This window comes from Paramormyrops kingsleyae, chromosome 4, assembly GCF_048594095.1.
Source record: "Paramormyrops kingsleyae isolate MSU_618 chromosome 4, PKINGS_0.4, whole genome shotgun sequence".
In the NCBI taxonomy this organism is placed as follows: Eukaryota; Metazoa; Chordata; class Actinopteri; order Osteoglossiformes; family Mormyridae; genus Paramormyrops; species Paramormyrops kingsleyae.
The window spans coordinates 30,728,437-30,742,296 of record NC_132800.1 but is presented as its reverse complement, the minus strand read 5'-3'; the positions used below and the strand labels follow the sequence as shown (position 1 = coordinate 30,742,296).

Below are 13,860 nucleotides of genomic sequence, written 5' to 3'. Positions count from 1 at the left end.
AGCTCACAATATACACAGAGGTTCTGGGTTCAATTCTGAGGCCATACTTTTGTGTTAAGTGCCCATCCGAGACTCAGCCAGGAGTTTGGGATATTTTGTGATGATCTATGAGGGTTGCTCCCAGGGGCGGATTAACGCACAGGCTAGATATGGCTTAAGCCTAGGGGCCCCACGTGTGCCAGCCTGCAAGGGGGCCCCCATTGGCGCGGAGCGGGGCTGGGTTGGGGGGCCCACAGACTACTGTAGCCTAGGGGCCTCCGTACACCTTAATCCGCCCCTGGTTGCTCCTCTTGACATTGTTTAATAGTTTTGCAGTTTTTGTGTACCTATAATTTATAACTCCTTTGGACTTTCATTGCCTCGCGTTTTTTTCCAAAAGTCATGAATCATATATAACTGACAGGCAATAACTATTAGCATTCCAGCTAATATGACTCATCTTTGTAGCCGCAGGTATAACAGTAATTCAGTTTCTTAAGTCATTTAAGGTTTGTTCACCCCATATATGTATGTTTGTATATATGTATGTATATACAATATATTTATGTATATATGCATGTTTGTAAACTTGTATTTATCTCAAATGTCAAAAAATTCAGTCCCAGCTCCCTCTTTTTGCAATACACCCTTTCTATTTGTCAATAAAGAAAAACATGATTTTCATTCCTCTCTTCATAAACCAATTGACAAAAGACCCTTTCAACAAATTATTCATCTGTTTCAAATAGAGTATTTAAAGTACGTGTTATTCACTCTGCTGTGCCCTTAAAGTACTGGCATCCTCACATTCAGAACGTTTGTTCATGATATGATAATAATCCTTTTACAGCACAAAACATGATTCAGGTAAACTGGTGATCTTGAATTTTCCTTCATGGGTGAGTGATTATTTTTTTTTGGCTTTTGGAATAACGATGGACAACATGACGCTTCGTGAACCTTTTGCTGTATTTTTTGATCCCACTAGATGGTGGTCTCTGAAAAATAGGCACAAAGCTTGGCTCAAAGCGAACCAAGGGCACCATGTCGTGGGGTCAAAAATGGCTCCGGAAGCATCATTTTGTGAATCACTAGAAAGCAATGATGCACTATGATGGACAGGAGTACTGTGTTGGCAGCGCCTTACTGTGATATCAGACAAACTTGGGCACATGGGTGATGAAACAAATGCCAGAACCTTCAAAAGCTTCCTGCTCTGTGCATGTAAGGTTTGTGGGAAATGTCACATGACCGTGTGCCATGTGACTGGGATAAAGCCACAAATCGATTTAACTTTTAGTTTGCTGTAGCCACTTACATTTCTTCTGTCGTTCCTATATTCAGGGGGAACAAATCTCACATGATCCCTTAGAAAATGCAGGTACAGAAAATGCAAATGTGTTTCAAAAGGACAAAAACAGCTCAGTACGGCATTTGCATGACTGGAAAGACAAGCTGGACGCTCGACCAGTCTAGAGTTGGTCATTTTTTTCATGGAATTAATATCACAAAAGAATGATTTCAGAATAAAGGTCTTCATGAAACTGTGTTTGTAGTTCTGTGTCTCACTCTTATGCACACAAAGGTATACAGTGTAGGCACAAGGACAGACACGCCCAGAACCTTGGCCCAGTTTTTGCCAGGTTAAAATGTGACATAATTAAACTCAGGACACGCAGTTACACCCAGCTCCTGAGTGTAACTCCACAACACATTGTGTAAATCTGTATAATGCTGTCTGTCTCTGCCATCGTATAAATCCGTATAATTCTGTGTTCCCTGCCCTTGCTTCTCATCACTCTATTGACTTTCTGGCTCTATCCGAGACCTGGAAATCCCCACAGAAGTCGGCTGCACCAGCAGCTCTGTCCTCTGCTTAAGCTTTCTCTCACACTCCATGAGAAACTGGGAGGGGTGGTGGTGCGGGGTCGGCTGCTGTCTCAGAATCGGTGCCACACACCCCTCTCTCTGTCCCATCTCCACATCTCATACTTTGAATTCCATGCACTTGCAGTTTGTTCTCCGATCAACCTTCTCATCATTGTCATCTGCCGACCTCCTGGTGCTCTAGGTCACTTTCTTGAAGAAATGGATATACTCCTCGTTGTCTTCCCTGCTGACAACACACCCCTCTCAGTCTCCTTGGAGACTTCAACCTCCCCCTCGATCAGCTCCATTCCTCCTGCCTTCTCCCTCTTCTCTATTCCTTCTCTCTGACATCCAACGACAGCTCTCGCACGGACAAAGGAGGAAACGCCCTGGACCTGGTCTTCAGCCGTCCATTTCTTTCCACACAGGTCACTCAGGTACTTGTTCAATCTCCTGTCATCTGGAGACTAGACCACTGTAACTCCCTCCTAGCAGGTTTGCCTCTAAGTGCCATTCGCCCTCTGCAACTGATCCCGAATGCACCTACTTGACTCGTTTTCAAGCTTCCCAAGTTCTCCCACCCCACACCATTGTTACGCTCCCTCCACTGGCTTCCTGTAGCTGCCCGCATCAGATTCAAAACACTCATTCTCACCTACAAAGTCAAAAATGCACCCTCCTACCTAAAGAATTGATCTCACCCCGCACTGCATCACGTTCTCTCCGATACTCCAGCACTGCTCAACTGGTCCCACCGTCTCTCAAGGCACAAAGAAGACCTGCATCGGGACTATTTTCTGTTTTGGCGCCGATGTGGTGGAATGAACTTCCACTAGATGTCTGAACAGTTGAGTCATTGGGTGCCTTCAAACGACAACTAAAAACGTACCGCTTTCGGAAGTACTTGTATTAGCACTTGCAGATTTATACTCATTATTCCGATATTGTGGAATAGTCTACCAGCCTATGTTCGGGATGCCGATTTGATCTTAGTCTTTAAATCTCGACTGAAGAGTTTACTTCAGTTTAGCTTACCTGGTGCTGCTGAAGATACCATTTTTATCTACTATGCTTGTCCATTTATGATGGGGTCCCGGGTCAGTCCCATGGAGGCGTGACATCACAAATGGGACCTACGAACTGTACCATCATGGCTCAGCCTTCAGTGCCACCCCACACAGCCCAACGTGGAGAAAAGGCTTATTGATTAACTTTGTCTTAATCCTTAATCACAGCTTGCACCTATCATTTAGCAAGGAAGTCCACTCTTTTCTGTTTTCAGTAGTGTTAGTTTGCTCAGGGGGATTAGGCAGCTGGTTGACCTTGGACTGCCAGAGATATTTTCTTCTCCTTACTTGAGAGTTTTTGGTTCCTCTCTTCCGTTGTCATCTGGCTTTCTTTATTTAATTTATTTCCTTCCTTTTTCCCATACTGTATTACTGTAAGTGCCTTGAGACGACTCTGTTGTGAAAGACGCTATATAAAAATACATTGAATTGAATTATTATAGAAAAAAATATTCTTGCCAACACAGTCTTTAGAGCAGTAGTTTTCTTAGCCAGGTTCGCTTCAACCAAAATGTATCAGAATGTATTCACTAATGAGACTAATAAAGTCACCCAGGCGAAGGGAATCTGCCAAATATCTTCCTATATGGGTGCAATCCACGATCATTTAAACAGTGTTTGTAAAAACAGTCTTTGAGGTCTGCAATTGGAGCTGTCAATGGCCTGGGATAGAGTTTGATATTCAGGGGACACAACAATTTAAATGTAAAGTTCTGTTTCTTTGGAGGGATGAGGCAGAAGAGGGAAGCACTCAAACTACTACCCACCCTGGGAATAAGCATATTACGTATCGGCTGATTAGCCACTTACAATACAGTAAGTGTTTTATGCTTTATGTAGCAAATATGTTCTTAAAACGTGTGTTACAGTCTAGGTCTGGAATAGGTTTTTTCCATGCACATATGTGAGAGACGCTAGCTGGTGGGGACAGACTTTTTCTTTATCTCCAATCTGACAAAAAAAACACCAATTTAAAGGGAAGAATACAGAACATTAGCAGAGTTGTCCCAAGACTCTCAGACGGGTATTTTAAAGATAAATGTCTGCCTGGGGTGGGCTGGGGAGGGTGGCAGACTTATTTGTGGTTTGTACTTTGTTTTGTGTTTGTCGTAACCAAAATACGGTAATGCGAAAAAAGATAAACTTGACTTTTAATCAATTTAATACCGCCTTTTAAAAAAAGACTTGTACCACTTACAAAAATGGTTACACAAAACTGATGTAAAATGTTGCTTTAATGTAACTAAAGCAACTTCTGCATTCACCATACTTTGAGACTGGGGGGGTTGGCTCTGTGCCCATGAGCCAAAGGTTGGCACATCAAACCCCAGCCTCAGCAGAACAGTCACATGCCTGTGGGCCCTTGAGCAAGGCCTTTAACCGCCAGCTCTAGGGGGGCTGCATGATGGCTGACCCTGCACTGTGACCCCCCCAGCTATGGAGAGCAAGATGGGGCAGGCGCAGGCAAAGAGAAGCATTCCAATGTACCAGTACTTGTGCAAATGGCACATAAAGGATTTATTTTTTTAAGGAACATTTGTTTGTTAAATGGGATTTAATGAAGAATGCTTTTAGTCATTTTGAGGGGCTTGTGTAAAGACTCATTCTTCAAATTTTAATACATCCTCAAGCGAAATATCACATATTATAAATATTATCTCCGGGTTTAGAGTCAGATTAAAGAGACCTTTCCCTTCTGTGGCTAAGGAGAAACATTAGATAAGTTAAGCCAACCATACAGACTCGACTTCAAGCCACATGGTTTCAATGGCAATGAACTTGGCAAAAGACCTCAGCAAAAACATACCTGGAAGTGACCTCTAACCTCTACCATGCTGTAGCATAACGAAACAGCTTTATGTCAAACACAAGAGGCTGCTGCGCTGCATGATGGGAAGCTGGTGACATTGCTGCAGCAGCAAGTTGCGGCATTACGCTGTTTTTATTTTCCCGTAAAAGAGTTGACCAATCGGATGAGCAAACCATTTTCGCGATTAAAATTACAAAACACAGATACCACAAATTTTAGCCATTTTCTTTAAGTACATGGAGTTTGCCTCATTTTTCATTTGTTGTTTTGTTTAATGTGAAACATACCTGCAAACAGAATGGCATGTTTGATTATTATAGCCTCAGGACAGTTTGCATTGCAGGATATTATTAGGCCTTCGCCACAGCCCATTGCAGGTGTGCCAGCATTCCTAAGCCCACAGGTTCCTGATCACGGGCATCTTAAGCTCTTTAGTCGTTATTACCAAAGCCCTTGTTCGATCACAATCACTCAAAACATCCTGTGATGCTTCATTCTCAAAACATTTTTACTGTTATTTAACAAAACTTGCCACAGAAAAAAAATAAATAAAACTGTGCAATGGTGAAGGAAAAAGCAGCCCTGGCTTCGGCTGTCTGGCGGGATCAGAATGCGCTTGGGTGTGTTTTCTTAGCATTTTCCTGTAATTGATAGTCCCTTAGCACCATTCAGCAGTGCCAACTTCAAACGAAGATACACATTATATTCCAGGTTATAGGTAGTCATTTGCAGGAATGACATGTGGTACAGAATTATACAACACAAAATTACAAGTTCTGTACTCTTACTAAAATAAAAATGGGTATGAGCTGTTGGGGATTATTATGCATACTGTCATACTGGTACCATGTACCTGCACTGTACTCTACACTTGTTATTCCTGTTATTTGACTTATTTGGTATATTATCTCTGGAGTTATTTGTTTAATGCTGCTGTACAACTAAATTACTCCTTGTTGGAACTGTGAAGAGCTTAACTAACCAAGCCAGTTCAAATGCCGTGAAATTCTTTATCTTTCACTATCTTTCAGCTATTCGCAGTCTGTTTGTCAGTTATGCTCTATTTAGTGACCCGTTGCTCAGGTGAGAATCCCTGCAGCTGACTCACTGTTAGAGACCGATGTTTAAAAGCGTAGGCCTACCATATAACAGTTCCAATACAATGGATTGTTGAAAATACAGTCTTAAATAACATGCTGTAGGTAGACTGTAAAATGGTACATGATACCCCTCACTGGCCACTTTATTAGGACCCCCTTTTACTTTCAGATCTCGCAGCTGCTGCAGATTTGTCAGTTGCACCTTCATGATGCAAATCTCCCATTCCAGCACATATCATAGGAGCTCTGCTGGATTCCTGTTCCACCATCTATTGTTCTATTGGACTGAAATCTGGTGACTGTGGAGGCCACTGGAGTACAGTGAACTCATTGTCATGTTCAGGAAACCAATCTGAGATGATTTAAGCTTAAAATCGCCACTTTTTAATGGAGGCCCTTGGATAAGCTCATGCATTAAAGCACCCTTGAATACTGAATAAGAATGCACTTGGCCAAAGTACTTGCTGTATAGTCTATTGTTGGAATCAGTAAGTCACGCCGTAGCAGGTACACAAGGTTGAAATCTTAATAAACACGCATAATATAATTTAATAATTTAGATCATTTTAAATGTTTTTTTAAAAATTGTATAAATCGTACGAATTTGATTAATTCGATGAGTACATTTGTCTAAGCTGTTAAAACTGTCTAAAATGGTTCATTTATCCCTGTTTATTTGAATGTTTCTTTTATTTCATTATTGACAGGGTGACGTCACAGCAACGCAAATATGCACACAGTAGAAAGCCAATGTCAACATGAAGCGAAATCTTAGATATTTCAGGCAGGTTAAGGCTCTCAAGTGATTTTTCACAACTTCTGCTTCTTTTTTTTTTAGTTTAACCCATTTTAAAATCTCTAATCTGTTCTTCCTAATAGAAGTCGCAGCGACGCAGAGTCAGTAGCCATGTGCGTTTAAGATGCTAAGAACTGGAGGCGTGCGCGTTACTTCCGAAAACACCCCTGGTTCGACCAATCAGAGCGTCCGTCGTCGGGGGTAAAAGCAGCACGAGACGCCCGGGCGAAAGACGTGGCGCAGGAGGTATAAATGTGCTGGGACTTCCCTGTCAAGCTCAATGAGAAGGACGGGTCGAGACGGATTAGCCAGAAGATAACAAGATAACGTTTTTATTCCAATATACTCATCCTGAAAATTACACAACACATCGCTTTCTTCTTTTTGCACTAAGAAAAAAAATTGCTTGCCGGCGAGTTCATTTGGGAAACGTCAACAGAATAAAAAAACATTCTTTGAAATAACCGGCTCCAGTATGTATTCTCAAACTGCAATCAGGTGAGTCTTTATATAGAAATATAATTCATATAACACAATAGAAAGAAATCGGATTATTGCGCGCGAATTTTTCGTGGAATCGGGAAGAAAACCTAGCTCGAAACGGTAACTATAATCGTTAATAACACTAACGAGATATAGGCTATTACGGTCTCTTTTCATGATTATTAAAGAGTTAGCGCTATGTGCCAGGTCCATTATTCAGTAAGAGACGTTTTTCTTTATGTGCCGGTCCAGGAAGTGTGACGCGGGTGTCCCTGCGGGAAACCGCCGGGTATTAAAAATAAAGCCGCAAATATGCTTCGCTACGGTATTAAAAGCAGAAAGGAACACGTTTGTGTGAAGCTATATGGACGCACTACTATAACCTGCTAGTTCCGCCCAGCCTTTGAGACGTCAGGGTTAAATCGATCCCCTCTTTGCTGCTATTCAGGAGAGTGACAAAAGATGCTCTGTGGGAACGGTGCTGTCATGTAAAGGGCACCCATGCAGGAACCTATTCAGCACTAAGGGATACTTTAATCTCGAATGCACCTTATATAACCAGCTTTGGAGACTAATTAGATACAACTACATGAACTTAGTAAAACGATTTTTATAAGTGTTTATTGTGGGCACAGTCTGGTGGAAAGAGCAGGGGAAGTTCCGTTTTTGTGACTAATTCTGACATATGAGTCTTCACCTTGGCGTTACGCGACTCACACCACGTAGGTGCATGGAAATGTGCCTGGTCGGTGCTGGCCGTGCATCCACGAAACGACACAACTCCACTTGCTCTCCAGAGTAATTAACACGAAGACTGGAATAAATGCATAATATCGTGTATTGTCATTGCTTCTCCTGTAATCCGTCATTAAAAGCTGAGAGTCACGGACACGGGCACGTGCGTCTTTTTAAAAATGCACTTTTAAAGATCCACTAGCTATAAATTCGGTGACTTATTGAATACGCGGTTTTCAAGTAAGTTTTTGAAAATACACTGAAATTTTAATATATCGGCATGTTTTATCCACACACGTACTACACGTGGCTTTGTGTTAGCCGATGCATACTTTTGACCTGCAGTTTCAGTCTTATTTGTCAATATTTAGGGGGAAAATCCGCCACTTTAATTGTGTTAGGTGGTGTGTAAAGGGGGTTTTATTGGAGTTCTTTTGGGTGGATGCTTTTGAGAGGTGATAATAGCTTTGAAGTGTTTGTTTCTGAAGGCTCGCTGGTCCGTCATGCTTTGTTGACGAATAGCAGCGGGGCGGTATGTCTCACCTCTTCATACGACGGGCACTATAACATGATCTATGGGTCACTGAATGCCATTGGGTTTGCACTGCGGTTATTCTATTAATTAAATTCCACTTGGCATTTCTTAAATAAATGCCACATACCCAGAGCATTTTCAGGGGCAGCTATACTTCAGTTTTTTCTCTGGCATGTTTCTCTTAAAAGACTCACAGATAAGTTTGCTGTCATACATTCACCAGAAAAGAGTACAGCTACTATTTGAACTGAAATATATTTTATAGCAAGGAAATGCGGAATTTGGTGTTTTTCTTGCTAGACAGATTACAGAGTGTTTCGAATTATGAGGAAGTGGTGACGATTCATCACGGAAACTTCAGAGCTACTAAAATGATTCTGTCATTATTCTCAGTATTACAGTACAGTACTGTTTGAAGCTGGCACTGTGATTTTGATTCGTCTTTATGTAATTTGCATTTGCAGCTACGAAAAGTGCAAGGAAACTGCCGATTGGCTTCTGGCTCAGACAACACTGCGCCCCCTGGTGGCTGTCGTGTGTGGTTCTGGTCTGGGAGGCCTGGGAGATAGTCTTAAGGATGCTGTGGCTTTCAACTACCAAGACATCCCTAATTTTCCCCAGAGCACAGGTGAGGGCACTTGTGGTCTTTCCACGTCTTCTCTTTCGGTGTCTGTTGTAACATCGAGTGCTTGTTTGATAACGTTTTCCACATTGTATTGCTGTTCAGCTGCTGCTGATCAGTAGTCATGTGTCTGTTGACAGTGTTGGTCATCGGTGGTCATGTGTTGCAGTTCATGGTCATGCAGGCCGGTTGGTGTTTGGGAAATTGAAAGGGAGGCCCTGTGTCTGCATGCAAGGCAGGTTCCACCTCTATGAAGGATACCCAATCCAGAAGGTGTGCTGCTCCGTCCTCACCTTCCTAAAAGTGTCACTCTTCTGCCTCCAGCTCCCTTCCTTCTCCTTCTTTCCCTTCGATGAGTCATGTGACTTTGTGTTGTTGTGTGAGGACCAGATCTGTTAAACTCGGACTAAAAGGAAGTGCATGAAAAAAGCAATTAGAAAAAGAAATGAAAAAACATCAGTGGAATGATTCAATCATGTAATTGGTGCCTCCAAGAAGCATTTAGCGGAAGTGTGACCCTTGTCAATTTAAATGATGGTGTTGACACCCCCCTTTTCAAAGATCACGGCTCCCATGCGGATCTTCAAGCTGCTGGGGGTGAAGACAGTGATCCTGACCAACGCAGCGGGGGGCCTGAATGAGAAGTACAAGGTGGGGGACGTCATGATCATCAAAGATCACATCAACATGCCAGGTTTCGCGGGATGCAACCCACTGATGGGGCCCAACGATGAAAGGTGTGTAATCGTGTGTGTGTCAGGCTGGTGTAGTGACTAGCAAATACGAGTCAGTACTAAATGCTGTGGTTATGAAATAGGAGCCCTGAGGGATTAGAACCCACAGCCCTCTAGGAATGAGGCAATAGTGTTACCCATTACATCATAATTCCACCCACTAAAACACCAACTAAAATCAGTCCAAAACCGCAGATGTGCCCGAACTCCAGCTTGGACTGTAACAGGAGTGCCAGTCACGATCCAGAAATGTTTCTGTTACAAAGTCAGACCGCTAGGTGGCGCCAAACCAAAACGAAGTGGTCACATAGTGAAGTCTGCATGCACGTGCATTTTTATCAACAGCACAATTCTGTTTCAAGCAATAAAAGCTGGCACCGATTGTTATTGTCCAATAAAAGATTCCTTACACGAGATGATTAGTCTTGAATTTGAACGTAATACTATTACGTCGTTCAGTCAGTTATTTCCTGTGGCTGGTAAGCTGCCCCCACGTCTCACATTTTGGAGGTATATCGAGAGAAACTTCCCGATGGTGCGAAAGGCTGTGTGTTTCTGCTGAGCAGCAGTTGTGTTAGGCAGCATATTCTGACAGCGAGGCGTGACTTTTCTGCTTCCCGCAGGTTTGGCACGCGGTTTCCTTGCATGTCAGACGCGTACGACCGCGAGCTGCGGCAGCTGGCGAGGCACGTGGGGGATGAGCTTGGCTTCGGCGACTTCATGCACGAGGGCGTTTACTGCGTGCTGGGAGGGCCGTCCTTCGAGACCATCGCCGAGTGCCGCATGCTGCGCAGACTGGGGGCCGACGCTGTTGGTGAGGTGTTCAGTCCTGCAGTTTCAGAAATTCCTTTCCTACGTTTCACCATCCCACCCGAATGTTGGCAAGACTTGACTAGTGGGTTTTGGCAGGTTTACTTATTGACTACTGAAGCCTTGTGCAGATAACCATAAATGTAGCCTAAAGCAGCATAAGTCTAAAGTTGACTCTTGCCATCATTTGTCTGGGATATGCTACAGTAAGACCTTGTACCTCAATGGCGAGTGCTTAAGTGTTCATGAAATTTTCTGTTATACTTTTCTTCAAACACTGATTTCAGTTTTTCCTTTTTGTCAATTCTGCCCACATCCAAGGGCACGGACAGGGAAAATCTATCAAAAGAAAAGCTCTTCTGTTAATATGGAAAATAGGTCTTAATCTTAAAACAACATTCATTATTCCAGTTTTTTCTTCCCTTTCATTCATTTCACCCACATCCCAGTTAGCTCTGAAGACAAGATAGAAATTTTTTCAAAATAAAAGCTCTTCTTTTAACATGGAAAATACAACCCCATTTCCAAAAAAGTTGGGACGCTGTGTAAAATATAAATGAAATAAGAAGAATGCGGTGATTTGCATATCATATAAACCCATATTTGATTGAAAATAGAACAAAGACAACATATTAAAACTTGAAACGGAGAAATTTTGTTTTATGACGAATACATGCTCAGTTTGAATTTGATGCCAGCAGCTTGTTGGCATGAAGGTTGGGTCAGGGGCGTGTTTGCTACTGTGTGGCATCACCTCTTCTTTTAACAACACTTTGTAAATGTTTGGGAACTGAGGGGACCAGCTGCTGCAGTTTTGAAAGTGAAATGTCCCATTCTTGCCTGATATAGGATTTCAGCTGCTCAGCAGTTCAGGGTCTCCTTTGTGATATTTTTTGCTTCATGATGTGCCAAATGTTTCCAGTGGCTCTTTTTATACTCAGTCATCTTAACGGCCTGTTGCCAGTTAACCTGATCAGTTGTGGGGTGTTAAACCAGGTGTTTTAGCATTGCGCAACTTTTCCAGTATTTCGTTGCCCCATCCCAAGTTTTTTCAAATGTGTTGCTGGCATCAAATTCAAATTGAGCATATATTTGTTGTAAAACAAAATTTCTCAGTTTCAACTTTCGATGTGTTGTCTTTGTTCTATTTTCAGTTAAATATCGGTTTACATGGTTTGCAAATCAGTGCATTCTGTTGTTATTTATATACACATTGTCCCAACTGTTTAGGGAATGGGGTTGTAAGTTTAAAACTTAAAACAACAAATAAATTTTGTGTATGTATGTAAATACACTAATAATCCATATGTATGTATGTAATGTAATGTATATGTATATGTATGTAAATACACTAAATAATAGTAATCAGATTTAGGGTTATTTACATCAGATGTAGAATACATAATACTTTAAAAGGGACAGTACTAGAAAACTTATATTTTTCAAATTTGAAGTTCATGGTAAAAGTTCATGCAGCAAAGATAAAGAAACAAACTAACCATAAAACTGGGAACACTAACTTCAGCCACGGTCTAGGTTAGTAGTGTGGTAGTGAAGGACTGTGTGTTCCCTCACCTGGCAGGCATGAGCACGGTGCACGAGGCCATCGTGGCCCGGCACTGCGGCCTGCGGGTCTTCGCACTGTCGCTCATCACAAACCAGGCCGTGATGGACTACGACAGCGAGGAGAAGGCCAACCACCAGGAGGTGCTGCAGACAGGGAAGGTGCGCTCGGAGCAGCTCGCCAGCCTGGTGTCCACAATGGTAATGAGCATGAAGCACGACAGCGGAGACATGCTGGACGGGATGTGCGGCCAGTAACTCTGCCTCTTAGTATATCGACCAAGATGCGTCTGTTTTCTATTTACTAGTTATGTATAAAGTGACACTTCATGAACCATTTGCTGTATTTTTGACCCCACTAGATGGTGCTCATGGTTTGGGGCATGGTTTGTGCCCTTTTCTGAATAGAGAGCACCACCTAGTGGGGTAAAAAAAAACAGCAAATGGTTCATGGAGTGTCATTTTGTCCATCACTACTATTGACATTATCCGCTTCCCATGTACATTCACCAGTCATTGTTTAATGGGGCTGCATAGACCCAACTCCCTGGAGATGCTTTTAATGCAGTACTGCACTTGAATTTTGTAACTTGAATTTTGTCGTCTTAACGGGATAGAGATGCTTAACACAAGTGATGGACAAAATGACGTTTCATGAAGCATTTGCTCTGTTTTTTGACCCCACTAGATGGTGCTCTTGCTTTGCGGCATGCTTTGTGCCTTTTTGAACCAATATCACCATCTAGTGGAGTTGAAAAATACAGCAAATGGTTCATGAAGTGTCATTTTGCCCACCATTACTTAACACCCTGTCTTCTTAAACTACATTATATATTTATTTTTATTCCAATGAAAAAAGAAAAAAGTACTACAGTCAGTTTTAAATAAAAAAAACAAAGATAAATTAATTATTTAGAAGGTCTTATTTAGTGTGTACTTTCTGTTTGGTATTGTTAAAGTCAACTACTAAATTATTGTGTTTGTTATGCTTGTACTCGTACTGTTTTGATGTTTATTTAATGATTGTAATGAATTGTTATCTGTAGCCGGTGCGGACAATTGGGGACTTTGAGACCAGTTTTTTAACTTATAAATTCCTTAGTTACAGTAAGACTGTACTTATGGTTTAAAGTTACATTCAACAAGTAAACATTGATTGCATATATCCTGTTATAACATGTAAGGGACCAACACTGTACATGCAAAATATCTTCTGTACTTGCAATAAAGTAAAATGTATCACTAGCTTATGGTAAAGCTTTACCTTTACTTTAGATATATGGTGATGAACCGTTAAGTGTTCTGTGTCGTTCTTTTCCATACCGCTCCCAATATATCACTCTGCATGTTGCTTCACACATTCTGGGCTGTGGGTTCGATCCCCTCCCCTGTGTGTGGAGTCTGCAGGTTCTCCCCATTTTCACACCGGTCTTTCCCTGGTACTCTGCTTTCCTCCCAGAGCCCAAAAACAAGCAGTTAAACAAACTGGTGTTCCTAAATTATGTGTAACTATACAAGTGGTGTCCCTGCCCTGTGGCCTGTGCATTCTGGGATAAGATCCAGGCTCACTGTAACGCCATACTGTATAAAAAGTTATAGGAAAGAGTTAGATACATGCTACGTACGACACTAAAAGCTGACATGCAGGACCTCTGCATATGTTAAGGCTGATTTATACCCTAAGCCAGTGTTTCTCAAACCAATCCTCTGGGACCCCCAGTCCATGTTTTTGCTCCCTCCCAGCTCTCAGGGGATTG

General features: G+C 42.1%; 1 protein-coding gene across 1 annotated transcript; it reads left to right on the top strand.

Annotated features, from left to right (window-relative positions):
- The first annotated feature begins 6,819 nt into the window (after positions 1–6,819).
- On the top strand, positions 6,820–13,348 carry LOC111833155 (purine nucleoside phosphorylase-like). The gene is made up of 6 exons (XM_023791122.2): positions 6,820–7,119; positions 8,839–9,002; positions 9,166–9,269; positions 9,558–9,733; positions 10,354–10,544; positions 12,123–13,348. The coding sequence occupies exons 1-6, from the start codon at positions 7,097–7,099 to the stop codon at positions 12,359–12,361; spliced, it is 897 nt and encodes a 298-aa protein (XP_023646890.1). The 5' UTR covers positions 6,820–7,096; the 3' UTR covers positions 12,362–13,348.
- Positions 13,349–13,860: the final 512 nt, after the last annotated feature.